General features: G+C 54.6%; 2 protein-coding genes across 3 annotated transcripts; both read right to left on the bottom strand.

Moving 5' to 3' along the window:
• Positions 1-302: 302 nt before the first annotated feature.
• On the bottom strand, positions 303-13366 carry MASP2 (mannan binding lectin serine peptidase 2). 2 transcript variants are annotated; one of them, XM_039234950.1, is made up of 11 exons: positions 13320-13366; positions 12998-13226; positions 12639-12816; positions 11794-11925; positions 9829-10025; positions 9607-9754; positions 6547-6665; positions 4745-4823; positions 2916-3050; positions 2332-2406; positions 303-1076 (listed from the first exon to the last, which is right to left on the bottom strand). In XM_039234950.1, the coding sequence occupies exons 1-11, from the start codon at positions 13364-13366 to the stop codon at positions 313-315; spliced, it is 2103 nt and encodes a 700-aa protein (XP_039090881.1). In that variant the 3' UTR covers positions 303-312. The 2 variants fall into 2 exon arrangements, with proteins under 2 accessions (XP_039090881.1, XP_039090880.1); XM_039234949.1 differs by lacking the exons at positions 303-1076; positions 2332-2406; positions 2916-3050; ... (2 more) ...; positions 9607-9754; positions 9829-10025 and adding an exon at positions 11159-11275.
• A 7003-nt stretch (positions 13367-20369) lies between these two features.
• SRM (spermidine synthase) lies at positions 20370-24413 on the bottom strand. The gene is made up of 8 exons (XM_039234919.1): positions 24155-24413; positions 23439-23559; positions 22851-22943; positions 21867-22020; positions 21294-21377; positions 21018-21163; positions 20800-20922; positions 20370-20672 (listed from the first exon to the last, which is right to left on the bottom strand). Exons 1-8 carry the CDS (start codon positions 24319-24321, stop codon positions 20652-20654), a joined length of 909 nt encoding a protein of 302 aa, XP_039090850.1. The 5' UTR covers positions 24322-24413; the 3' UTR covers positions 20370-20651.
• Between the last annotated feature and the right edge of the window lie 2817 nt (positions 24414-27230).

Genomic DNA, 27230 nt, shown 5'->3' with positions numbered 1-27230 from the left:
GTTTATAGAAATGCAGATACCTGGTGCGGAAGATATTGGACTTTGTAAGTCATTAAATGCACATTTAACCAGTGAGTGGCTGTTGGGTTGGCACAGGTGATACCCCTTAATTGTTGACGTCCCCTTGAGCCCCACAGTAAGAGGTGAGAGGCCGGCAAGGGAGGAGCACCTGTGGCCGCCTTCCTGTGCTTCAGGTTTGGTTTGGGCGGTAGAGCAGTAACTGCCACGTTAATGTCTCTCAGGTCACATTGCTGCCAGGGTCTTTTACAGGGAGTTTTAAAAATAAGCCTTTTCCAATCGAAGACAGACAAATTAAAAGTTATTAATTATGTTCTCGATCCAGGGAATATAGTTTGTAACTTTGGTGTAGACCCCGTACCGCTTTGCTTCCCCACAATTCACGGAACCCCAGGACACTATTCCTCCTACAAACCATCTCTGTGTCTCGTTATCTAGAAACACTAAGGCCCCTCCACTGTCCCCTCTGCAGCTGTCCTTGCCTCCGCCTTCTAAGCCGGCGCAAAGCATGTTCTCTGTCACCCTGGCCCCCGGATAGGACTGCTTTTCATATGCAGCAGCGCATTTCTGCTGATCGACAATTGGTACGTCAACAAACATTAGACTTCTGGCGAGAAAACCCCTTTGGGTGAGTCCCCAACCAGATGCGGTTCCCACGTCATCTGTCCTCATGAAGGATTCAGCTTCGCTTCTTGGCAAACAGATAGGCAGGACGTTGCTGTTGATTACGACTCTGTTCTTCAACTTAATCAGTGCTATGTCGTTATCGAAACCAGCGTCATGAGTATAACCTTCATGTATAAAAATGGCCTCGGCCCAGGCTTCTGTATAATGAGCCGACAGTCTCTTCAGGGTCCCCATTCTGATGTCTAAGGAGGAGGCCTCTTCTTTTTGCTCGTATACAGCGTGGGCGGCTGTTAGGATCCAGTTGTCTCGTAGGAGTGCTCCCGCTGCTGTCGTTCGACCTAATAATAGGACTTGCCAGGGAAAGTCACCAGGCTTTGCGGCTTGCCCTCCGTATATACGTCCTCTTACGGTACGAGTTGATATTCCACAAACTGGGGAAAGAAGCAGATACGTAGAGCCTTTATAGAAACCCAGTGGTGTTTTTTTCCACAGTTATTCCCACTTTGGAATCGTAGCTATTTAACGTCATCCAAAAGTTACGTCAGGCGAATTGGTAGGTGTCCACCCTCCCAGGCAAGTGAGCCAGCGTTAGAACAGCACCGTTCAAAGACCTGATAAAACCTTTTGGTGTTAGGATTAGCCCCTCAGAAAATGAGGTGCGTGAAAATTAACTTTTAGAAACGAATTCGTTTTGCTGAAATAATTTGGTCTACACGATTGGGAATATTACTTAATAGGGCAAGCAAGAACGGTCTGAGCTGAGGTCCTGGGCGGTGTGATTAGAGATGTAGTGAAAGGAAGTAACCTTTTCATTGCTTCTCTTTTCCTGCTTTTAAAACGGGCTGTTTACAATGTCGTTCTGGGAAAACAGGAACTAAGGTCACTGTCCCGGGATTTGCAAAATTATTTTCGCCTTTGGACATTTAAATGTTTTCCAAATCAGAATGTTGGCAGGTGTAGCCAGGACCCTTCAGGTTCAGAAATTACTATTTTTGTCTAGTTGATTCTTCGAGCCTACATTTTCCTGTGTATTGCTAACTAAATATGCTCATTAATGTAGCAAATATGTTCCTGTTGTGGCAGAATACTTGCATTAAAACGTACAAATGCTGTGTCAGCTAAGATATAGTTTTTTGAAAGAAAACTAATTTAAGCCTGATAACACAGGAGTAATGAATACATTATCTTTCTGATTTTTTTAATCCCTGTATTCAACTACATCTTCGAAGCCAATTCTGGTTAAGAAAAAAATTTTTTTAAGGACTATTAAAAGGCAAATTGCATTAATGTTTAAAAACTAGATGTTGTTGAAAACAATTGCTTAGGGAAATAATGAAGTTATTAGCTTTGGGTTTTAATAGGAGTTTTACAGAGAAGTAACTCCACAGCAGAACTCGTGTTTATAAATGTATAAATGGTTGAAGATAGTTTTAAGAATCATTTAATTTTTTATGCTTGCCTAGTTGTAAGGTCAAAAACTAATCAAATGACTGACGCGCAGTCAGCACCTAGCAGCCCCTCCGCACGGAAAGGGGAGAGTGAGAACGTATTATCTGGAAATAATAACTTGGTGTAAGAGCCAAGTGCTGAAGTCCATTTCTGCCTACGGCAGCTAGAGCCCGCTCCCTGGCTCCCGCCCGCTGTACTTTCCATCAATTACATGTCTTGTATAAGTGTATCCATTACCAGGCTCACAGGCTGGGAGCGATTTTTCTCCTTTGGAGCTCGTCCAGAATCCATCAGCCTCACACACATATTTACCTGCAAATCATTGGAAAAGCAAAACTGTTTAACTGCATGTATAAGGTGGTTGTCATTTGCTTGAATACCCCCTTGAAGAATGTTGATTCTGGAGCAGCATCGGGAAATAGAGGTGTCTGAATAACCATTTTACATGATTTCATAAATAGGAGGTCTCTGCATTAACCATGTTTGCTTGCAAAGTGGAAACCTTTTAGATGTGTAACTTGAATATGTATCAAGATCTCAAGTGCTTAATGATAAGGTTTTGACTTGTTAAATTAAACCATTTGGAATATATTGTGTGTTTGTAGTAGTCATTTACTAGATAAGATCTGTTTTCAGATTCTTGCAAATTGACATTAAAGTCACTTGAGCTGTAATATTTCACTTAGCGGGTGGGAGAAGTGCCTTTTAATCTTTCTCGTAGCCTTAGCCAAAAATGTTGGCCAAAGTTTATTTTCAGATCCTGAGGGCTTAGGTTCCAAATCACTCCCCCCGCCACCACCAACTTTGAACAGTTTGCTTACCGTCGTTCGTTCTCATTGTGTAGAAGATCTCGTTACAGCGGTACTGAATCTCCGCCTTGTACGTGGTCACTTCAGGACCTGTGATGTACTGCACTTGGCCGTTGGGTAGATCCTCGGGTGGGCCGCAGTCCACGACTGGGAAACGGGGGAGAGGGAGGAGTCAGGCCATGCTGACGTTGCTTATGTCCACACAGGTGGTTGGCCTGCGGGGTGCTGTAGCCTGAAGCACACCCCCCCACCCCCTGTGCAGCGTACATCCTTGACCTCCTCTCTGAAAACGGAGAGGATCGCCTTAGTGTGATTCCAAAGCATCACCCTCCTCCGCATTCAGACCTGAATGGCCACATTGAGGTGAGGCCCCTGGGGCGGGAGCGCTGTGGCACCTCTCCGAAAGGAAGGGGATCTGAAAGCACTTGGCCTCCTTAGTGCCCTAACTTCCGACAAAGTTCTGCGCAAAACAGCCTCCCGGAAGGAAGGACACAGCACTTCCCCCACGTGCCTGCTCGTCTGGTTCCCTGGAAAGCCGCACTCCGTTTGCAGTTTGGCCTTAAAACGTCGAAGACGATGATAAAGAGAAGGACTTGCTTTATTCTTGGGCCCCTTTTCCTAAATTAACTTTTTAGGAGACCTGGAGGTCCCAGTGCCTTGCATTGGCATAAGACTGCTCACTCGTTAGGCGCGAATGTGCACTAACCACCCGGGCTCCGAGAAGTGATAGCAGCCCCGGGGTCCTCGCTTGCCCAGGAGATCCAACACTCCGTTCTTTCCCCGAATGTTGAGAGGTTACGTTGAAATAGTCCCCAGCAGCCTAAAAGCCGTGGGCCTGGTTCTGAGCCTGGTGCTCCTCTGGGTCTCTGCAGAGCCCACGGCCACCTGGCTTCATTAAGGTGGGCAGCGGGGGTCCAGACCCGCCAACTGCCAGCACTCCTGTGGTGCCCGCTCTCCCACTGTTAGTAGTCTCGGTGGCGGGAATGAAGCTACGAAGGGAAAATATTTACATTCCCTGCGAGTTCTGTGGAAACCCTTGCACAGAATACACGCAAGTATATTTACAGGGGTGCTACCTATAGCAGTGGATGTATTCGTGAAAACCTGGGAACACCCATCCCGTGGCAGGGGTGCCATGCGGTCACTAACCAGTGTGTGATTCTACTAATGCTTAGAGTGCCGTGGAAAGCCAGCCCAACAGTATCGAGGAGTCCGTGCAATCAGATGGAGTCTCCTTTTGGCTAAAAAGCGTAGAACAGTGGGAATACATTACTACATACAGATAGGAGCGAAAGGAAGTGAAGGAACGGACCCCCAGACTCGCAGTGGTAGTTTGGGGATTTGGCAAGAGAGGCTCTCACTATAGTTTTGTAAATTCATTTTTTCTGATTGTATTTTGTCGTTGAAAAAACAGCTTAAAATGTGATTCTTCACTCTCAAAATGGTAATGTACACCCTCACTCCAGTTTCGGGGGTGTGTGTGTACACCCACCGTGACCCCCATCCCTGCTGTATGGTGGCCTGTACCTGTGCAAATGGGTGAGCTGTGTGTGATCAGAGGCATAGTCTAACAGTGGGATTGTGCGCATTAACGTGTGTGGGCTTCTCTCTCCCATCCTGAACCAAGGTTTCAGACTTAGAAAAACAGTTTTAAAGATTACACTTTTCCAAATGGTTTTCCTAGTGGCTTGGTTCCGTTTTTACCAGTAAGAGCACACTGAGAGGCTGGGCAAGAGGAGCAGATTAGGAATTCGGTAACTGATCAGTAGACCATTTCCGAAGAGACAGGAAGTGGGCACAGAGGCAGAAGCCGCGCGGGGATTTGGGGTCAAGGGCCTTACTGCTGCACTGTGGCATCGGCTGGTCCCAAGATCCATCTTTCTGACACACGGAAGCAAATGATTTGAGGGGCAGATGACCCTAAGGAAGAAGTGAGAAAATATTACTTTCCTTGTTTGTATCGTGACCCCACTCCCGGAAGCTCTGCTCCTGCAGCAGTGCTGGGGAGATGGGGGTGGGGTGGGGGGGAGGCCAGGAGATGCCACGAGGGCGATGCCGCACCCACGTGACTGGGCGCACCCCCGACTGCCTCGGTGCCTATGCGCACTGGCTGCCATCGCCTCTGCCCGTGTTGTCACCGATGCAGTAGACCTGTCCCGGGAGGTGTTGGTGCTGCGGGAATCCAACGGTGACCTCCGTGGCGATTGAGGATTATTTTTTGCTTTTCCACTTTAATCCAGGACCACAGCACATCTTGCAAATTCCTGCCACTTTTCTCACCACTACTTTATAGAAAGTGCCGAAGGGCGGTGGTCAGAGTTTGGGGGCAAGCCAGCCTGCTCCAGCGTGGAGCGAATGTGCCTGGAGTTGTCCAGCCTTGTGGCCGCCCGCTGCGGGGGCAGTTACTCATGTTCTCAGCTGTTGCTAGTGTGGTTCAGAGAGGACGTGTCTGACTCACTGAAATGTCATTCTAAAGTTGGAAATGAAAGATCACTTGGGCAACTGCAGCCTTGACGCTTTAGAGGAGAGCAGGAGGGCTTTTTCCTTTTCTTTTTTTTACTCCCCCCCGCCCCAACCAAAAACTGAAGAGGTTTGCAGTCCAGGTAGCTGCGGGAAAGAGCCTGGCCGGGAACTTTGCAAAGTGTCTGCTGGTGTTTTTCTCGGACTCCTCCGCAGGACTGGACTGAATAGCTAACTATCATCTCAATGTTATTAACTTTTTACCTCTGGGATTCCCTGACAATTTTGAAGAACATAAAGAGGTCGTGTTAATGTCTTACCTGTGCCCCTAAAGCAACACAGTAAGCGTTTTTTAAAAATTATCCTCCCTCACCCTTCGCAGAGGTCACTATTTATAACTTTGCAGGATTTACTGTTTCCTAGGGCCGTTTAATTTTTTGTGCACCTTGGAGTAGGGTTTTTTTTGTCCGCCCCCGAACTGTGGTCATGTGACCAGGATGCGGGGCCAAATTTAAGGCAAGGTGGTAGCTCGGGTCTCCCGAGAAAAATCCATTTTAATCACCAGCCTTAAAAAAGAAAGGGCCTTAAAAAAGTTCATTTTACTTGTTTTGAGAAAGAGCCTGGGAGGGACAGGGAGAGAGAAACGCAAGCAGGCTCAGCACAGAGCCCCCTGTGGGGCGCCAACCCACGAGCCAGGAGATCACGACCTGAGCCGAAGTCACAATCCGAGGCTTGCGGCGCCTGGGTGGCTCAGTCGGTTAAGCGTCCCAATGCGTCTCACGGCTTCTGAGTTTGAGCCCCGCGTCGGGCTCTGTGCTGACACCTCGGAGCCTGGAGCCTGCTTCGGATTCTGTGTCTCCCTCTCTCTGCCCCTCCTCCCCTCACACTCTGTCTCCCTCTCTCAAAAATAACATTAAAAAAAAAAAAAGAATCCGAGGCTTCACTGACTGGGCCACCCAGGTGCCCTTTAAAGCTTTTTGTATAAAGAACAAAAAAGTCTCCATGGCCGTCTCTCTCTTCTAGGCCAGCTTATTTCTTTAATTTTGAGGGTTTAATCGTCGGCCAAAGAAACCACCACGCTGACCACAGCTCTTTTTCCACTTCCACACATCTGCTGATGTGACTGTGTATCCTATAAACCCCATCACCACCTGGCTGCACTTGGACCTCTGTGTCCACTTACTTTCATAAGCTCGTACCCAGTGTCGCAGGAGACGGTGAAGTGGTCTTTCAGGACGTTCTGGGCTTGCACGGGCATGAGGCGGCCGTTAGGTGGCGCCACCGGATCAGGGCAAGGCCGAGCTGCACAGGGGAAAGCGGGCTTAGGGGTTTTGCCGCGGCCTCCAGCAGCCCAGTCTGAACGTGGCCATTTCAAGGTCTTGATTTAAAGCCGGAGCACTTAACACCTAGAGAGAGCTCGCCACAAGCGGGGTAGAGTTCTTAAGATTTAAAACGAGAGGCCAGAGTACACCGTGGGCGCTTACTGCACAAATCAGGATTGGTAGCCGCGCCTGGACCTCCCCCAAGGCAGTGCCGGAAAGCCAGGCACGCGGGGAGGGTCTGCTCTGCGCAGGGACCTTACAGTCCTTGCTGCAAACCAAGAGATCGTATCACTTGGAGGAAAAGAGCTAGACCTGCATTCCCAGCAATTGCTTTTAAACTTTTCTGGGCCTCAGTTTCCTCCAGGGCTGTCGTGGGGGCCGGATGTAAAGGCTAGTTCTTTGCTGAGCGCTGGCCAAGAGTGGGTGCAGGTGACCGCCCGCAACAGCCCCGTGGCCTGGAGAAGCCTGGGGTCAGCTCCCTCCCAGCACTCAACGGATTGTGCTTCCCTCTCACCGGCTCGGGCTCACAGTGCTCAGGCCCCCAAACTCCAGCCTGGTGTCACCCCAAGTCTTCCTCTGCTTCCTCTCGCCCACACAAGTGGTTTGCTGAGTCCCCTTCTCCTCCCAGCAGCTGGTCTCCATGCCCTGCGATGGCTCTCAGTCCCCTGCAGTCCCGGAGCCCAGCCCCTCAAGTGCCCCCTGCCACCCCCCAGCCCCCATCTCCAGGGACAACCCTGGTGGCCACCCAGCGCCCAGGCCAGAGCCCTGCTCGCACCTTCTCTCCCTCACAGGACTCCATCTCGGCCCTTCACCCACCAGCCTGGCAAACCTGACCCCCCCTTTGAGTTGCTCTGAACCAAATGTAGAAGTGTCATTACTTTGACCTACAGGAGAATGAACAGGACTCTCCTAGTGCCAGTCTCCCTCCTCCCAACTAGTCTCGCCCCTTCCCACATTTCCAACCGAGGTGGCCCAAGGGTTAATCTTTTCTAATCCAATTTCCTCATTAAAAAAATTACTCCAATCCTTATAACCCAATTATCACTTCCTCCATGCCACATCCTGTGCCCAGTGCCTTCCCTGCATCAGCTAAGGAATGGGCACCTTTTGAAGGAGACGTTAAGGCTCGGAAAAGTTATGTGAGAGGTTGGGTGTCACATAGCCAGGAAACAGGTTTGTGCCTGAACACAAACCTAGGCAGCCAGACACTAAACCCTGGACTCTGAGCTTGTTGGATGGATGGATGGATGGATGGATGGATGGATGGATGGTTGAATGGAAGGAGGGAAGGCAGGAAGGCAGGCACCAAGGAAGGAGAGAACAAGGGAGAGATGCTCTTTCCCCTAATAGGTGATCTTGTCTGGAACAATCCTTTCTTTTCTTTTGTTTATGACTTTCTTGCCCCCTCTGTCTTCCTATGAAAACCCTCCATTTTTATACAACCCCCTTCAGAGCTCCCCTCCACTTGGTAGATTGGATGCTGCCCAAATCATGAATCATTTAATAAAGCCAAATTCAAAGTGATCTTCAAATTCACTCAACAGAATTTTGCTTTTTGTGTTTGATAGTGGGTGTGAAAGGTGGCAAATACGGCACCCCAAAATATGACTCTTTGGCATAAGGGTTATTTTGAGCTGATTATTTTCAGACATTGCAGACAGCAGAGAGCCTCTGAGAACAGAGTCCAAGTTTTCCTTTTGTAAAGGAACTTTATATTTACAAAAGTACAAATTACACGTCCAGTTTGTAAGAGTGTCCCCCTCTCTGCACCAGAAGAAGGATGAATACATCACTAGAAACTCAACACCAGAGAAGGCAGGGTCTTAAGTCTGTATAATGGACCTTACTTTTGTTTGCCATACTTTTCTGGGTCATGGTCCCCTGTCCATCACTGGCTTCCCCTGCCCCCTCTCTTTTGTCTTTAGCTGAAGATGGAATTGAAGCCTGAGGTCTAAGTCCCCACTCTCCCCTGTGTAATCCCCCACGTGTGTATGAGACACACCTGTTACCAAACTTGTTTGACTTTCCCTTGTTAATCTGTCTTTTGGTCCCAGCTAAGAATCCAGGAGGGCAGAGGGGAAATTATTTTTTCCTCTCCTATAGGTGGAAAGAGGGCTGGTTGGGTGGACGGGTGGATGGAAGAAGGGAGGGATGGAAGGAGGGGTGAGGAGAGGGATGGAAGGAGGGGTGAGGAGAGGGGATGGAAGGAGGGGTGAGGAGAGGGATGGACGGGTGGGCAGATGGCATTTCCTCCTAGGGTACCATTGTCTCGCAGGCCATCCCCACTCAAGCCCTGGTTTGTCTTCCGATGGAGTGTGGGACATCCTGTCCCCAAATACAGCACCTCGGCATGGTGGCTATCTTTTGAAACTGAAGGCATTTGAGAAAACAGAAGCGGGAAAATCCCTCAGGCCTCTGCTCCCTGGCTTTTTGTCCCTGTCAGTCAGAAGACCCTCAGGTACTGTCATGTGACAGGTGCCCCCCTTACCTCAGAAGGCAAGGCGCTTCCTTATCTCCAAAAACAAAGGGAGCCAAGAAGAATCCAAGTAAACAGGACTTGCTACACTTCCCATTTACAACACTTACCTTAACATGTCATTTTTCCCCCCATGACTGTCCATCTCTTCTGCAAACCCGGCACAAAAGTTCACAGGCCTAACTGTGTCTTTGGGTCTTTATTTCCTTAGGAAGTCCTCTGAGCCACGTGGAACTTACTGAAATTAATCTGGACTTTTTCTCCTGTTGATCCGTCTGCATCAGTTGACTTTTCAGACCCTGCCAGGGACCCTAAGAGGGTCGAGGACCACGTGTTCTCCCCCTGCACTTCCCTGGGCCCCCAGCAAGGAAAGTTCCATCCCGTGTCGCTCCTGGACTCTCCTGGAACGGTTTCCCGCCGGGACCCGAGACTCACTCGCCCTCACCTGTGCTGGTGTAGTGGATCTTCCAGCCCGTGTGGTCCCCCGACTGATCGGTGACAAAGGTGACTGTCACGGTGTTGCTTTTCGTTTCAATCCTACTGGGCAACGTCGTCCCGCAAAGCGGGCCATACTCCTCTTTGTTGGTTCGAATCTGAAGGCAGAAAGGGGCCCTGTCACCTCAAGACCAGCCAGAACCAGGTGAGGTCCAGCCCCCGGGAACCTGACCTTGAGGGAGTCGTAGGGGCACTGGGTTTCAGGGTGCGTCTCCACGTCGAAGGACCCCACAAAGTCCAGGATGACACTGAACCCCTCCTCCAGGTGGATACTGTATGTGCAGCTGGACAGTTTGGGGTACGGCTGCGGGTATTCGGGGCTACTGAGCACCCCCGACCGGCTGGTGAAGACCTGACCTGAACACAGGGCTGAGAGAGGGCGGGCGGGCAGCTGTGAGCAGGGCTCAGGCAGCCTGACTCTGCCCTGTCCGGCTGTCCCCACTGCAGTCTGGCCCAGGGCCAGCCGAGGCACCTCTGCACACCAGACACCACACCCCAGCGGGGAAGGGACAATCTGTAGAGTTTCTTGGGCTTCCTGGCCTCGGCGGAAACAGGTGGCACCCGGATGTGCACCCTCCAGGGCCCCACTCACACCCCCAGGGGCTCCTGGGCCAGAGTCACAACCCCCGGGAGTGAAGAAGTGAATGAGATCAGGCTCTGGTGGGGGAGGGAAAGGAGGCAGAGGGGTGAGGGGTCCCCTCCTTACCCACCCCTGGCCCCAAGTTCACCCACCATGGGGCTCCCACCTACACCCAGCCGGGACCAGCCCAGCCTTCCCTGTTTCCCTGCGGGGAACAGAGGGCGCCCCCTTGTCCACTTCCCCTCCCACCCTGGGCCCGGGCTCTGCCCTGGGGGTTAGTGGAGGAAGTTTAGGTTCACACCAATCCAAAGCGTGTCTGGCGCCCTCCTTCCCCACTGGGCCACTGACTGCGCACTTGCAGAGTGAGCGGCACCAGCCCTGGGAGGCATCCGCCCACCCCTGCCCCAGCCTGCGGGGGGGTAGGGGGTGGGGGTCATGGGCATTTGAGCTGGGAGACTTCCAGAACTGAGGAGCCCCAGCACAGCCTTTCTTGGAGCAGAGAGAGTAGCTCCTGCGTGTGGGGACCAGACCGCCCAGCGACACCATCTCCCTGGGCCTCTCTGCTCGGGGTCAGGCTCTCCCAGGCCAGCACATGTGGGACATGAGTCATTCTCTGAGTAGTCTAAGGGTGTTCCCAGCTCAGGCCCTGGGGACCCAGCGGGGGTGTGGGGAGAGCTCCTTTACCCTGTGTGAACTCAGGCAAGCCCTCGCCCCACTCTGGGCCTCAGTGCCCCATCTTCCAAATGGACTGGGTGGGATACTGAGCAGGCCTTTCTGGCAAAGGGGCCCACGGCCTGTGGAGGGGGCTCCCACTGACTAGGGTTCCTCGGGGCCTCGATGAGGGTCGGGAGAGGGGAGGTGGCCAGGGTGCACACCACAGCCCTCTCCCCACGGGGCCGCCCGAGAGACACGAAGCAGTAGATGGAGGTGGAGGCAGGTTTATTCTTAGGTCCGAGGATGGGGTGGTTGGGGGGCTGCAGGCCACAGCAATCTCGGCCCGACCCAGACCGGAGCCGGAGGTGAGGTTAGGGGCTCTGCTCTGGAAGAGAGAACGGAGAGACGGGGAGAGACACCAGGCGAGAGACACTGAGCAGGGGGAGGTGGGGGCGGCGCCGAGGCTTGGGCTGCCTTCTCTCCAGGACACTCCTGGGTTTCCCATCTGGGCACCTGGCACGCGTTCAGAGGGGGCAGGCAGCAGAAGCAAAGGGATCGTCCTCCAACCCGGAGGCCCGAGGTGGCTGCATGGCGGGGGGGGGGGGTGCCCAGAGCCCAGATGGGATACACAGTGGGGGTGGGGGCCTCACACGTGCGATTTAAGGGAATGGGCTGAGGACCAATGAGAGGCAGCCGAGGGCAGAGGGTATGTGAATGGACGCAGGCGAGTAGGGGACAGAAGATCAAAGGTGGGCTGGCGGCCTGCCGGGAGAAGCGCGAGCCAGTGGTCCCCCCAGAGCCGTGGGCAGAGCAGTTACGGCCTTGAGGAGCTGGCTGCATCCTGGGCCGAGTGGGGGCTGGGCTGAGCACCGGGTCCGCCCCACCCCTACAGCCACGGCTCACCTGAGCAGGTGCGTTTGTTGCGGTGGAGAACGTAGCCCGCGCGGCACGAGCAGTAGAAGCCCCCCAGGTAGTTGTGGCAGTGGTGGTCGCAAGGGGGTGCCTCCCCTGGGGGCACCTGGCACTCGTCAATGTCTGGGGGGAGGAGAGGGTCAGGCAGGTGGTCAGAGGGAAGGAGACGAGGCCCAACTGGGGCCTCACGGCTGATCCGAGAGGAGGCTGGCACCCGGCCGAGCACTTTCTAGGCCTGGGGGCCCTGTAACCTCCCCAGGACACTTGGAGGGAGGTGTCAGCACCACCTTTTCCAAACCAGTGACAGCTTAAGCGTCCTGCTCAGAGTCACCCAGTTAGTGGGCGATCAGCAGAAGCAGCGGGCCCTGAACCCCACGAGTGGGTTCCACCACACTCTGCTGCATGCTCCCGAGGAGCACAGAGAGGTTGAGGCACTTGCCCAAGGTCACACAGCCGGAGCCAGTATCTGAAATCAAGTGTCGGGCTCGAAGCCCACGCACAAGTACAGGGTGTCATGCCGCCCGTTCTCGGTGGAGCTTGACCTCCTATCTGCCCTTGCATCCCAGGGGAACCGTGAGCACGTCCCTGCCTCAGCACCTACCCAGCACACCATCCGGCCCAGTCGGGGGGCGGAGGACATGGCTGTCACTGATATTTGCACTGAGGGTGGTGTTGGACCAAGGTGTGGACTTCTCTCCTGCTGGCTTGGCAGGAATCCAGCCTCAGGGAGGTGAGGAGGCTCAAGGGAGAGCTGGCCTGGCCCAACACAGTCACCCCCGCCCGCAGATGCGTCCCCTCCTGCTGCCCCCCCACCTTCCCCCCTCCTCTCGGCTCACCCTCTGCCGCATAGAAGGCCTCAAAGCCCGTGAAGGGCTTCTCGTTGGAGTAGTCAGAGTGGAAGGTGACGTCCAGGCTGGAGGCCGGCGAGTAGAAGGTGTCGTTGCCGGGGGCCCGCTCCGTGTCCGTGCTCTCCTGCCCACACAGCGTGGCCAGCACCTTGGTCCCTGAGCTCAGCTGTAGGGTGTGAGTCACGGGAAGGGAGGGCAAGATGCAAGGCCCCTCCTTCCCTCCTTCTTTACCTCCCTTCGAGGCCAGACCCCCGCTCCCACATGTCCCTGTTCCCCCCACCCCGTCCCCGTCCTCGGGAGCCCCCAGCCCTCCAGAGGGTCCAGGTCACCCCCCGCTCTGTCAGCACCTTGACAAAGTCATACTCGCAGAGGTAGGAGAGCTCCAGGTGGAAGTGGGTGAAGTAGAGGCGCAGGCGGTAGCCGGGGGGTGCGCGCAGGGTCCAGTGCTGGTTCTGGTTGTTGCCATATTCCCCGGGGAAGCCAGGAGACGCCAGGCGCCCGAACACAGGCTCAGGCCACTGTGGGCCCGGGGGTGCAGCTGCTGAGCCCCACAGCAGGCCCAGGAAGATCAGCAGCCTGGGGGCAGCAGCGTGGGGGTGGGTGAGGGCCCTGAGGTCTGTTCCAACCCCTCGCCCCTGCCAGGGAGGCTGTGGAGGGGGTTCCACTCACCTCATTGTACACCCACCCAGCTGACCAGGCCTGGTCTGGAGCCTCATGGTGCTCACCTTTGATCTGTTTGTCCAGTGCCTGGCTCTGCCCCCAGCCTCCCTGACCCTGGGATTCTGGGAATTGACCCCGCGACTCCTGCTTGCCTGGGCTTTCAGGCAGGGAGGACAGAACGCTTTGCTCCAGGAGCCAGGAATTGCACCTGGATGACAGATGGCCCCGGAATAAATCTTGGCTCCGTCCCTCACCCTTAACCTCTGTGTTCCTCCTAAGGCCGGAGGGGCCTCCATGACAATGATCTTGACCATGACGGCTTCTGGATAGAGATGGGGATGCAGCTAGTGTTGCTCCTTCCTGAAACGCTATGCAAGATGGGAAAGATAATTTTTTAAATGTTTTTATTTTTACTTTTATTTTTGAGAGAGAGCGAGTGCAAGTGAGGGAAGGGCAGAGAGAGAAACGGGGTGACAGCAGTGAGCAGCCCAGCACAAGGCTCAAACTCACGAATGGTGAGATCATGATCTGAGCTGAAGTCAGACGCTCAGCCAGCTGAGCCACCCAGGCACCCCGGGACAGAGAATTTTTAAAAACACACGAATGTATGAGGATGGAGGGTATGGGAGAGGAGGCAGCGTCACCATTTTGGAAGCTGGGAAAACAGATGGACAGGTGAAAATAACCCTCTAGGAAGCAATGGAATTGGAAATCGGCTTGGGAATTGGCAGCCCTGAGTCCTCCCGGGAATGTTAAGAAGCTAGCCAATCCTGGGGCACCTGGGCGGCTCAGTCGGTTGAGTGCCCGACTCTTGATTTCAGCTCAGATCATGATTCCAGTGTCGTGAGATGGAGCCCTGCATCGGGCTCTGACAAACCGAGTAAGGCCTGTGGGTAAGATATGGCTGAAATGGTGTGTCACTCTGTGGCCAGGCCGTATGAGACACTGCAGTTTCTGTCTGGCTCTTTTTGGGATCAGTTGCTCTGGGGGAAGCCACCTGCCATGTTGAGGACACTCAGTGTCCTTATGGAGTCCACACGGGGAGGAACTGAGGCCTCCTAGCAACCACCGGCATAATTTGCTGGTCACGGGAGGGACCCATCTTAGAGGCTGATACTCTAGTTAAGCCAGGTGACCAGCGGACAGCTTTACTGCAGCCTATGGATGAGTCTAGGCCGGCCCAACTAGCTAAGCCACTCCCACATTCCTGACCCGCAGGAAAGACAGCCCTTCAGTCTGCCACATTTGGGCTAGTTTTCAACACAGCAAGAGACAATCAATAAAAATGGAAAAGAGCAAGTCTCAAAATGCTAAAGGAGGATTATTTCCAACACAGAATTCTATGCCGATCCAAATTCTATACGCGCCAGTCAAGCAACGGAACAAAGACATTTCATGTGTGTCAGATTTTTCAAGCATCCCCTGTCTCCTTTGTCAGAAAGTTACTAGAAAAAACGCTCTACCAAGACAAGGGAGTAAACCACGAAACAGGAAGTTATGGAGCCCAGGAGACAAGGGTTCTGATAGGGAGTTCCGCTGGGGGCAGTCCTAAGGCTCAGGTATAGTCAGAGCACTTGTCAAGTCTAAAGATTAAAAGTATTTTTTTCAGGGGCGCCTGGGTGGCTCAGTTGGCTAAATGTCCGACTCCAGCTCAGGTCATGCATGATCTTGCAGTTCGTGAGTTCCAGTCCTGTGTCAGATTCTGTGTCTCCCTCTCTCTCTGCCCCTCCCCCACTCACACTCTGTGTCTCTCTGTCTTTCAAAACTAAATAAACATTAACAAAAAATAAAAAATTTTTTTCAGTAGTTATTGTTTCTTAAAAGAGTGTGATATACTTTCTGGTATAAATCACAATGAAGAAATGCATATCAGGTATATTAATATTTCCTGTCACTGAACATTCCATTGAACACAATCACGAGTTGAAAACTATAGAAAGCTGATGAAGGAAATTGAAGAAGACAAAAAATTGGAAAAATATTTCATGCTCCCGGGTAGGAAGAACAAATAGTGTTAAAATGTCAATACTACCCAAAGCAATCTACATCTTCAATGTAATCCCTATCAAAACAACACCAGCATTCTTCACAGAGCTAGGACAAACAATCCTAAAATCTGGATGGAACCAGAAAAGACCCCAAATAGCCAAAGCAATCTTGAAAAAGAAAACCAAAGCAGGATGCATCACAATCCCAGACTTCAAGCTGTATCACAAAGCTGTAATCATCCAGACAGTATGGTACTGGCACAACAGACACTCAGATCAATGGAACAGAATAGAGAACCCAGAAACGTATGACCAACTCACCTTTGACAAGGCAGGAAAGAATATCCAATGGAATCAAGACAGTCTCTTCAGCAAGTGGTGCTGGGAAGACTGGACAGCGACACGCAGAAAAATGAACCTGGACCACTTTCTTACACCAGAAACAAAAATAAACTCAAGGTGGATGAAAGATCTAAATGTAAGACAGGAAGCCATCAAAATCCTCGAGGAGAAAGCAGGCAAGAACCTCTTTGACCTTGGCCGCAGCAACTTCTTACTCAACACGTCTCCAGAGGCAAAGGAAACGAATGCAAAAATGAACTATTGGGACCTCATCAAAATAAAAAGCTTCTGCACAGCGAAGGAAACAATCAGCAAAACTAAAAGGCAACCGATGGAAAAGGAGAAGATATTTGCAAACAGCATATCAGATAAAGGGTTAGTATCCAAAATCTATAAAGAACTTATCAAACTCAACACCCAGAAAACAATCCAGCGAAGAAATGGGCTAAAGACATGAACAGACACTTCTCCAAAGAAGACATCCAGATGGACAACAGACACATGAGGAAATGCTCAACATCACTCATCATCAGGGAAATACAAATCAAAACCACAATGAGATGCCACCTCACACCCGTCAGAATGGCTAACATTAACAACTCTGGAAACAACAGATGCCGGCGAGGATGCGGACAAAGAGGAACCCTTTTGCATGGCTGGTGGGAATGCAAATGGTACAGCTACTCTGGAAAACAAGTATGGAGATTCCTCAAAAAATTAAAAATGGAACTACCCTGTGACCCAGCAATTGCACTAGTAGGTATTTATCCAAGGGATACAGGGGTGCTGTTTCAAAGGGCACATGCACCCCAATGTTTATAGCAGCGCTATCAACAATAGCCAGGGGCGCCTGGGTGGCTCAGTCGGTTAAGCATCTGACTTCAGCTCAGGTCATGATCTCACAGTCTGTGCGTTCGAGCCCGTGTCAGGCTCTGTGCTGACAGCTCAGGGCCTGGAGCTTGCTTCAGATTCTGTGTCTCCCTCTCTCTCTGCCCCTCCCCTGCTCACGCTCTCTCAAAAATAAACATTAAAAAAAAATTTTAAAAACACAACAGCCAAAGTACGGAAAGAGCCCGAATGTCCATCAACGGATGAATGGCTAAAGAAGATGTGGTATATATATATATATATATATACTATACATACATACATATATACAATGGAGTATTAGCAACCAAAAAGAATGAAATCTTACCATTTGCAACTACATGGATGGAACTAGAGGGTATCATGCTAAGCGAAATTAGTCAGACAAAGACAAATATATGACTTCACTCATTTGAGGACTTTAAGGTACAAAACAGAATAACATAGGGAAGGGAAGCAAAAATAATATAAAAACAGGGAGGGGGACAAAAACATAGACTCTTAAATATAAGAACAAACAGAGGGTTACTGGAGGGGGGATGGGCTAAATGGGTGAGGGGCATTAAGGAGTCTACTCTGGAAATCATTGTACTATATGCTAACTTGGATGTAAATAAAAAAATTAATATAAAAAATAAAAAAGACAACTCCCCCATAATCATGAATGATCTATAAATTATAATGGGGCAGATTCTAGGATCTCCTAGCAAAAAAACTGGTTAGCGGTTTGTCCAGACCCTCCAAACTAGTGTACTGAGTCCAAAGATCTTAAAAAGAGCTTTCAAGATTTGGTAAAAAGTTCGGGGCTAAACTAGTGACAAATTTATTGAACATTAAGCAAATGTGAGGGGCGCCTGGGTGGCTCAGCCGGGTAAGTGTCTGACTCTTGATTTCAGCTCAGGTCATGCTCTCATGGTTTATGAATTTTAACCCCTTATCAGGCTCTGTGCTGACAGTTTGGAGCCTGCATGGGATTCTCTCTCTGTCTTTTCCTGCCCCCTCCCTGCTCATGTGCATGTGTGAACACACACACTCTCTCTCTCTCTCTCTCAAAATAAATAAATAAGGGGCGCCTGGGTGGCTTAGTCGGTTAAGCGTCCGACTTTCGCTCAGGTCATGATCTCGCGGTTCGTGGGTTCGAGCCCCGCGTCGGGCTCTGTGCTGACTGCCAGCTCAGAGCCTGGAGCCTGTTTCAGTCTGTGACTCCCTCTCTCTCTGACCCTCCCCTGCTCACGCTGTCTCTCTCTCTCCTAGAAATAAATAAAAAAACATTAAAAATAAATAAAGAAATTTAAGCACATGTAAAACACCTCCAGGGGAAGCAAGAAAGTGTGCAGGAGATGACGTTGGTCTCCTGTCCCAGCCGAGGGTGACATTTGTAGAGCTGTGACGGCACCAACACTGAATGTGGCCCCGACCAAGATGATCATTTAGCTGTTGAGAGTGTGGTTGGGTCAGGGAAGGAAAGAATAAATCCTCAGCTTCCCTCAGTGGAAAGTCAACAGATTATGACTGAGACTGACATGCTGAAAAGTGGCAACACGAGATGGTCCAGACGTGAAGGCAAAGACCAGAAGCATTGGCTGGAAGAGGTTCAGGCAGCTGCCTCTGTGAGAAGGGAAGTGGCTGGGAGGGCCACTATGTTCCTTCTAAATGATCCTCCTGCGACTACTGGAATCCTTAAACCAGAGCAGAGCTGGTTTTGATAAATAAGTAAACTTCAAAACCTTGGGGCGCCTGGCCGGCTCAGTCAGTAGAGCTCTTGATCTCAGGGTCATGAGTTCAAGGCCCATATCAGGCATAGAGCTTACTTAACACACACACACACACACACACACACACACACACACACCCCAAAAGCTCATAGAGCTTACTTAACACACACACACACACACACACACACACACACACACACACACACACACACACACACACACACACACACACACACACCCCCAAAAGCTCTATCTGCCATGCCACAGAGGGGGCCTGTTCCTGGCCCTCTGGGATTTCTGGGGCCTCAGGGCTCAGGCCATGTCTGCACTGAACACCCCACTTCTGTTCTGGTCCATCAGTCCGTGTCTACATCACATCCATCTAGATGTGGGGCCCAGTGCTCGTCCTTAACGTGCACCCCTTCAAGGAGGGTAAGTGGAGGGATTTACACTGTGGACAACTTCAACGTCCAGGTTGGGCACTGCTGTTTCCCCAAAGGCCTCTTTCTGCACCTTGGAGCCTCCTCTCTTCCCCTGCCCTTATGGGCAACCCCGATTCTCACCTACTCAGCAAATACCGCATGACCTACACTTCTTAACGCAGCCCGTCACCGGTAAGGGCTATAAATGTTCTCATTTTACAGACAGGGTCAGCAAGTCAGCTGAGAGTGGCTCAAAGCCACAGAGCCGGTGGGAGGCAGAGTTGAGATTCAGACCCAGGTCCAGAGCCCCTGCGGGCAGCAGCCCTCAGGTTACCCTCGGGACAGATCTTCCTTTCTGAAGTCTGGGAAGATGGGCTGCGGCAGGTGGCACCAAGAGTGGAGGCCCGGTGATGTCCCTGCTGGGGCTGGAGGACGCTTGGGCTGAGCCGCAGACGCACGTGGGGTAGGCAGAGTGCAGTGGCTCTCAGAAGGCCAGGTGCCTGGTACCCCCCACCATGTGCTTATTAGGTGTGTGGCTCTGCGCAGCCTTGGGTACCTTACTCACGGGCAGCTGTGAAGGTTTAAGGAACGAAGACCTGTATTGGGTCAGGACTTTGTCACTAGCCACCACATCTTCCTTTAACTGACACTCTGCCTTGCAGCCCAGGCTCATCGGCCTCCCTGGGAACGGGGAGACCTGGGGTAAAAAATGCCCAACCCCAAGCCTGGGTTTAAGACTGTCCTAGGGTTGGGAGAGGGGTGGATAGAAGGGCAGAGTTAGCTTGTGATCAGATGCTCCAGGTGCACTGAAGGCATGGGCTTGGGGTGCATGGAACCCAGAGCAGGCAAGTGACCTGCCTGGGGCCGCTCAGGGGATCGTCTGAGCAGCTGGAGGCTTGCTCCCCACCCCCCTGAGGACTGCTGTTCCAGCCCCCGGAAATCATCGGGTCTGGGGTAGCTGCCCAGGGCAGGAGCAGGTCACGGGGACGGGCATCTCTCCTCCCTACCGGAGCCACTCCCTTGTTCCCTCCCTGCCAAGTCCCCTTCCAGGTCAACCCATCCTATGGCAGTGGAAAGCGGTGGGTGAGGTCAGCTTTTCCAAGGAGCAGGGCTCTCCTGCAGACCCCGAGATGGGGAGATGGGGGTAGGCTGGAGGCCCCCTCCCCAAACCTGCGGGGCCTCAGTGCTGGGTCATAGGGAAGGGTAAGGTGGCTGGGGCAGAGAACGGAGGTTCAGCACCTTGGAGAGGGGACAGCCCTGTGCCCACAGTCCTGGTAGAGCCACCCACACCTGCTTTCTTAAACTCTCAACACTTGGGGGCACTTCTGGGAACTGACCAGAGCACACTCACAGGGTGGCAGGCAGGATCTGAACCCGAGTCTGAATCCTGAGCCACGTCAGGGCGCCTGATGCGCTTACATGGGCCCAAGTCCTGGACCCCGAGCACATACCAGCCAGTTGCCGGGAGTCCCCTCCGGATCGGTCCCCCACCCCCATTCCCTGGGATGGCACCTGTGAGTGATGCAAATTCTTCTGAGACAACAAAGCCCCCCGAGAGGCCCTGCCATAATCTTGTCAGCCCCCCGGGGGTCACTCTGTCCTAGTGGGGCTCGGTGAAGGAACAACTAAGGCAGTGTCTCAGGACAGACGCAGGCCCAGTTTGATAACTGCTGTGTCCCCTGGTGCCCGCGGCCGAGGGCCAGCTCAAGATCTGGGGACACACGATTCAGATTTGTTATAAATACACGTGTTTGGAGAGTGAGGGTGACAAGGCGGAGAAGGTGCTGTACACAGCTGGTATAGGCTTGGAGGCTGAACGCCACAATGAGAGAGAGAGAGAGATAGTCCACCCAGCGGGCCAGGCCGGGCGGCGTTCCGGGGCCTCTAACGGTTGCTTGGTGGGTGCGCCGGCAGGGCGGGGGGGTCCTGTCCAGGGCTTTCACACCCGGGCGCCCCGGAGACTCCCTGGCCTGAGGTCCTGGGCAGCACGGACAGCGGCACCTGGGCTCAGCTCACATCATTCAGGGCCTGGGGGGATAGAGAGCCTCGTCAGGAAAATGCTGGGTCGCGTGGGGGCTCAGGTGGACACTCGGGAGGCCTTGGTGCCCCCTCCCCCGCCCCCCCGCCCCCCCCCTCCACTTTGCCGGTGGCTCACCTTGCGGGCAAACTCGGGCAGGATGAAGGCTGCCTGGTGCACATCAGAGTTGTAGTATTTGAGCTCCATCTGTTCCACCTGCTTCTGTGTCAGCTGCTGCACGGGCTTTGGGAAGTTGGTGCTCTGGGGACAGGGGCCGCGGGTGTCAGGGAAGTGCTTTCAGTGCCCGCCCGCCCCCACCCCTCCCCAGGAGGGCACGCAGCGGCGCAGCGGCTCACCGGATTTTTGCTGCACAGCATGAAGCCTATCTGGCCGCTGGGGTAGGTGGGGATGCTGCAGTAGGCATAGGCCACCACGGGGAAGAGCGACTTGCAGAACTGTCGCATCTCCTTGATAAGGTCCAGGTGTAGCCACTGACACTCACCTGTGGAGGGAGCAGGGCAATCAGCACTGGCAGGCAGAGTCCCCCAACTCACTCCCATGCTGGAGGCCTGCGCACCCCGCCCCCCTATACTGGAGGGCCCCCGCCCCGCCCCCGACGCCGGCCTGCTCACCCTGGCAGCAGAGGACACCATCATCCTTGAGCGCCGTCTTCATGAGCTGGTAATAGGACTCCTTGAAGAGACTCTCTGCAGGGCCTGCAGCGGCGGGGACAGGGGACAAGGGACAATGGCCGAGACCTCCTGAGCCTGGCTCTGGCCAGTACCACTACTGGCTCACTACGGACCCACACAGCTGCCACGGGGGCAGGGCCAGGATTTCAACCCAGGTCTGTGGATTCAGAACCTAACCACAACGAGGGTGCTTTTGAGGAGTGCAGGGGTGTGTCTGAGGAGGGCTCCATGTTGCCGTCCCGTTCCTGGGGGGGGGGGGGGGGCGGCAGGGGACTAGATCCCCGCCCTGACGCTGGCCTATTAAGATTAGAGAGGAGGCTGAAGAAGAAACTTAGGCCTCAGTGGGCCAAGGCCAGAGCCCCACCCTCCACCGGGAAATCCCCCTGTGAACTTCGGGCAATAGCCTCTGTTGAGCCAGGACCGGGTTGGTGAGGTAGCGACCAAGATGGGAAAGGCGTCCCCCGCCCCCCCAGCCTCTGGCCGCCAGGGGGCCAAAGCCCATCCCTCACTTACCCATGGGGTCTGAGGAGTCCGTGATGATAACATCGAAGGCGTCCTGGTTCTGTTTCATGAACTCAAAACCGTCACCCACGTGTAGGGTCAGCTTGGAGCTGGAGTAGCCCACGGCCATGCCCGGCAGGAACTTCTTGGAGACCCGAATGACGTCCTGAGGAGGGAGGAGGCACCGGGCTGGGCCGTGGGGGTCGGAGGCTCTCCAGCAGTCCCCCTAATTGCCCGGTCACTTGGGCAAGCCATTCATTTTGCGGAAACCCGGCTTCCACATCGGTAAGATGGGGGGCACTCTGGTACCTCCCCCTCAGTCACGGCAGGCTGGCTCCTCCCTGCTCAAGCCCACATGCCACTGTCCCCATTCTCTGTCCCCAGACCCGACTGTCCCTTCTGAGTGACTTTCTTGCTATCTCGGAGGGAGGGGAGTCTAGCCTCTGCCGGAAGGACCTTCCCCTGCCTCCACGCGGCCAACTGCTTTTCATCCAGGCCTCAGCTGAAACCCACTCCTCAGGAGGCCTGCGCTGAGCAGCCTTCACCTGTAGGCTCTGAGCCCGCCTTTTCCTTTCACCCCTGTTCCCACTCACTGTGCCTTCATCAGATCGCCCTCTGAAGTCTCCTCACTGGAAGATGCCCTCCAGGGGGGCTGGGACTGGACCCTTCCGATCACCACTGCGCCCCAGCAGCTAGAGCAACGGCTGCCGCGTGCTAGATGCTCATTAAAAACAAGCTGGGTGTAAAGGGCAGATGCATGAGTAGTTGGAACGCCCCTGGATCTTGACTTGAAAACCAGCTTAGTCTGACGAAGAACCAGCATCGAGGCACAGCTGCTACGTGCAAGGCCCTTTGCTACCCAGTTTTCCTACTGAATCCTCCCAACACGTGTTTGAGATGAAGAAAGTGGCCGAGCAACGTTAAGCGACTTGCCCGAGGGAACGCAACCAAGTCCCAGGGCGGAGCTGGGACTTGAACCCAGAGCCCAACACTCACCTCGTCAATCTCACACTGGACCACGGACTCCACAGAGGAATGCTTCAACACCTCCCGCAGGACACCCCCGTCCCCACCCCCGATGATCAGCACCTAGGAGGGGGACGACCAGTCAGAAGCAGGGCATCAAGCGGGAGCCTCACCTAACAGGCTCCGGCAGGACTCAGAGGCCTGGGCCCGCGCGGGGCAGATGCAATCACCCGAAACCACCGGAACACGATGTGTTTCTCAATCCCTCTGATGCACAGCCCTCATTACTTAATTGGCTGAAACGCTGTGCTGCCTCAGGAACCTGGCGCCAGGTGTTCCCTGTTCTGGAAACTCCTCCCAGGGCTGCTGCTGCTTCAGCTTCGGGCCTCAGGGAGAAGGGTCTGCTCCTCAGAGGCTGTGTCAGCCCCCACCCTTGTGAAGTGCCCCCCCCACCTCGCCCCTGCCTACTCCCCTTGTGCTTGCTAACACTTTCTGAGGACCATTTAGGAAGCAGCTGGGCCGAGCATGGGCGCATCTGGGGCCTCCCGCACTGTTCTGCGGGACACTTGGCAGTGGGATTCCCGTCTGGGGGCTGAACCTTGGCGGGAGCCGGGGTACCTTGCGTGGGTTGGGGTGGCTGCACAGGGGCAGGTTGGCTATCATCTCCTGGTAGGAGAACTCGTCCCTCTCCGTGCACTGGATGACGCCGTCCAACACCAGAACGTTGCCGTAGCTCTTACTGAAGGCAGGAGTGACAGTCAGGCGCCCGGGGCCCCTGGGGTGGGGGCCATGTGCCCCCACTCGCCCAGGGTGAGAAGAATCTCCCCCGACCTCCCGGGGGGTCCCAGGGGGGAGTACTGGGGGTGACACGTGGCGACTCTGGGCAGGCGGGCGCGCCGGGTGGGGGATGGGGGTGGACTCAGGGTCCCGGCTCTGACGTGTCCGGGACTGACACGTGGAGCTCGGCGCGTGGGGTCGGCGCAGACTCCGGCTCCCTCCCTGCGGAAGAGGACCGCCCGAAACGGCGGCCCCCGGCCCAGGGAGCCGGGGAGCAGGGTGGGGAGAGCATCGCGGGAGGGGAGGGGACCGCAGGGGCGGACGGGCCTAGTTCTCCAGAACTTCTGACAGTTTTGCAGGGGGAAGGGCGTGGGTAGAGACGGCTCGGGGGGCGAGGTAAAGGGCGCAAGAGAGGGGTCGGGCAGGAAGAGGGGTGGTCGGGACCGAGATTCGGGCAGGAGGAGCCCCGGCTGGCCCCGGAGCAGCGGGCAGGGGGCGGTGTGGGCTGAGGGCCGCCGCAGGCGCTCGGGGGCGCGGGGCCGGGTGGGCGGTGGTACCTGCGGAAGACAAGGATATCCTGGTACCGCGAGCGCTGGTGGTGTAGCAGCTGCTCCACCTGCAGCGACAGGGCCTGGCCTGGCCACAGGCTGCACGTCTCCCGGAACCAGCCCTCGCGGATGTCAGCGGGGCCGAAGGCGGCGGGGCCGTCGGGGCCGGGCTCCATGGCGGGCGGGCGGGCGGGCGGCGCGGGGCGCGGGCCCGGGACTGCAGGCCGCGCGGAGCCGCAGCACAACGGGACCAGCTCCGCCCGCCGCCGGTGCGGCAACCTAACACGCCGGCGGGGCGGGGCCTGCCGGCGGGGGCGAAACCCAAACCCGCCAATGGCGGCGCGGGTGCGGGCGCGCGGCGGCCCGGAGGCACCGCCCCCGCCGGGGCTCAGAGCGCGCTCATTGGTTGGCGGCTAGTAGCGCAGTGCCCAGTGGCTGGGCGCACCGTCCGTCCGCGGCAGCAGGGTAGTGCGGCCCGCTCCGAGGGGCCACGTGGGGACGGGCCCGGGCGGCCGGGCCCAGGCGGCGGGGAGGAGGAGGGGGTCGTCTCCGCGTCCGTGCCCGGGCCCCACGCTGGCCGGGCGGTGCAAGCCCCCGGGCCCTCCCGCCTTTCCGGGGTCCGGGAGGCGCCGGGGACCGCAGAGAGGGAGCGAGGGGGTGCCCGGCGCGGACCTTCCGAGCGCTGGGACGAGCGGACCGCCGGCCTGAGCCTTCGGGCTGCGGGAGCGGGAGCGGGAGCGGGCGGCCACACTGGCGGGCGCAGACTTAGGTTGTGCCGGGCCGAGGAGGAGCGTGTAGCCCTCGCCGTGATCCCAAATTTGGCTCCTTGTTGGAGTGTGTGGCTTGTCGCGAGGCACACTGTTTTTTTTTTTTTTTTAATTTACTTGGAAAGCACCAACTCCGCTCCCTGACTTAATCTAGCCATTTTCTCTGATTCTCCGACCCAGGAGCCGTGTGGCTGCTGGATAAGGAGTTCTTTTCTCAACGAGTTTCTAAATTTACCAGCAGTGTCCCGGAAGAGGCTAACATATGCATAGTCAGCACCAAATAAGACAGGCACGCGGGGGGGAGGGGGGTGTGTTTAATTTATTTTTTTTATTTTTTTAAACAAACTGGGCTTTGCTCTTTGAAGGGGTGGGCGGGAACGTGCTGTTTTTAGGAAAATGTCAAGGAACTTATCTGAATCACATTAAGCATGCTAATTACCAAATATTAAATGCTAATTGCTTTACAGGCGTAGTTCTTTGCACGCCAAGGAAGGGAGGTGAAACCGGTGTAAACTACTGGTGACACGATGGGGATGTTTTTTGATTGACGTTTTGCAGGCTGCCCTGGGAGGTGGGAAGCGTGTTCCCTGTAACCTCAGATGAATAACAGTTCATCAGCTGGTGGAGCCCCAAGCCTTACAGCAACAATGTGTCTTGGTTGGCTTTCAGCTCCTTTTCAAAAGGGAAGGTGAGCCAAGGCAATAAAAGAATTGCTGGGAGACGTCTCCTATAAAGCTGGTTCAGGACCTGAGGTCATTCAGAAAAGGATCGCACAGCAGATAAGATTCAGTCAACCCCTCCGCCCAGTTACTGCAGGCTTGCCCGGGTTCCATCCTGTTCTTGGGTCACGGAGTTTGCATCACAGCCTGCACTACCTCCATCAAGACATGTACACCTCTGAGCTCCGATCGCCTGTTCACTTCTGTGTCCCGAGCCAGACCGGAAGCGCGGTGAGACTGGGGATGGTGGCAGCGGCCGGCAGCGCTGGGCCACAGGCTGAGTGGACGCTGGAGGCCCGGGCGCTAGTCCAGGCCCCTCGGAGTCAGCTGTCTCGGCTTCCTTCCAGGGACTGCACAGCTGAGACCAGACAGGGGCCCTGGCATTCCTGGGGCACTGCAAGGTCAGGGGATTGGAAGGAGGGGGGAGAGAAGATCAAGTCCATCCCAATCCCCCTGCCAGCTCACAAAGCTGCTCTCAGCATGGGTCTCCTCAAAAGAGAAGGAACATAACATGACATCTTTCCCTCCTGTAGAGGAAGTGAAACCCCCGGTCCTGGCCGCAACACCCACAGGGAGTGGGATCTCGGTGGTGTGTGGAAGCCGTAGCTCAAACTTTTCCACGTTCAAAGAGAAAAACAAAGGCCCTGAATAAAATACAGGCAGTAAAGTCCCTAGATGTACAGGACCGTGACCCATCCCACAAATGCCACTCAGCTTCAGGTCACGCGGGGGAAAAACAGTGGTTCTGCCAGAAGTGGCCATTTTGGGTGGCCCAGTTAAATTCAAAACTGATAGGGAAAATCAGGATGCAGGAAACCAAGGCACAGCATGAAACGTCTCCCCGAATTCAGACCCATGTGCATTTAAGATTCCGTCGTCAAGCATTACTGTCTAGCGGCTCAACCATCCCAACCTGTTAAAGTGCGGATAATTTATAAAAGGGAGAGAGGGGAGAGAACAGAGGTGGGTGCCCGGCTACTGTCCGCAGTGGAGGTTCAGGGGGACCGCTGTGGGGCAGGTATGTGTGTCTGTCACTGGAGACTTTGAGCAGCCAGCACCTGAGCCGTTTCGCAAGCACTGTGTTCAGCCAGGCCGACGGCTGTGGCCGTTGAGCGGGAATGAACTTGGCCACCGCGTGGTATTGCTTGGTGAGGAGGTGCGTGGCAGGCTGACCAGGGCGCCACTGGCCGCAGCAGCCCTCCTCACTCCTCTCTCTGCTGCCAGCCCACGGGCCCCGCCGCGTCACTCGTCAGAGCCCAGGCGCAGTCCTCTGCCGGCGCACCCATCCTCCCACGGCCTTGGGGATCCACGTGCTGTCCCCATGGCTTGACACCTCAGAGAATGGACACACAGCTGTTCTCCCCAACATCCGCAACGTCCGTGTCTCCATCGTGACTCCCATCTCAGGAGCCCTGTGGTTTCAGGGCCCGGCCACGTTTCAAAACCCCATCTGGGGACTGACGTTCGGGTTCTGCCAACTCTTTCTTTTGCAAGAAATGACATTTAGAAAGACCTCAACCAGTACTGTTCACGGTCCCCATCTTTCTAGAAAACACACACACCAAAAACCATTGCCACAAAGACAAAACTAACACGGAT

Source organism: Hyaena hyaena, unplaced genomic scaffold (assembly GCF_003009895.1).
Source record: "Hyaena hyaena isolate Hyena2069 unplaced genomic scaffold, ASM300989v1 scaffold_94, whole genome shotgun sequence".
NCBI classification, from domain to species: domain Eukaryota; kingdom Metazoa; phylum Chordata; class Mammalia; order Carnivora; family Hyaenidae; genus Hyaena; species Hyaena hyaena.
This window is presented reverse-complemented; position numbering and strand designations above follow the sequence as displayed.

Coding starts and splice junctions, on each gene's coding strand:
- MASP2 (XM_039234950.1), bottom strand. CDS start 13,366: ATGAGGCTCCAGACCAGGCCTGGTCAGCTGGGTGGGTGTACAATGAG. Junction 12,817..12,997: donor GCGAGTATGACTTTGTCAAG/GTGCTGACAGAG, acceptor CACACCCTACAG/CTGAGCTCAGGGACCAAGGT. Junction 9,755..9,828: donor GCCCCTACGACTCCCTCAAG/GTCAGGTTCCCG, acceptor TTCTGCCTTCAG/ATTCGAACCAACAAAGAGGA.
- SRM (XM_039234919.1), bottom strand. CDS start 24,321: ATGGAGCCCGGCCCCGACGGCCCCGCCGCCTTCGGCCCCGCTGACATC. Junction 21,164..21,293: donor TGGTGTCCTCTGCTGCCAGG/GTGAGCAGGCCG, acceptor CTCCCTCCACAG/GTGAGTGTCAGTGGCTACAC. Junction 20,923..21,017: donor TGCTGTGCAGCAAAAATCCG/GTGAGCCGCTGC, acceptor CCCTGTCCCCAG/AGCACCAACTTCCCAAAGCC.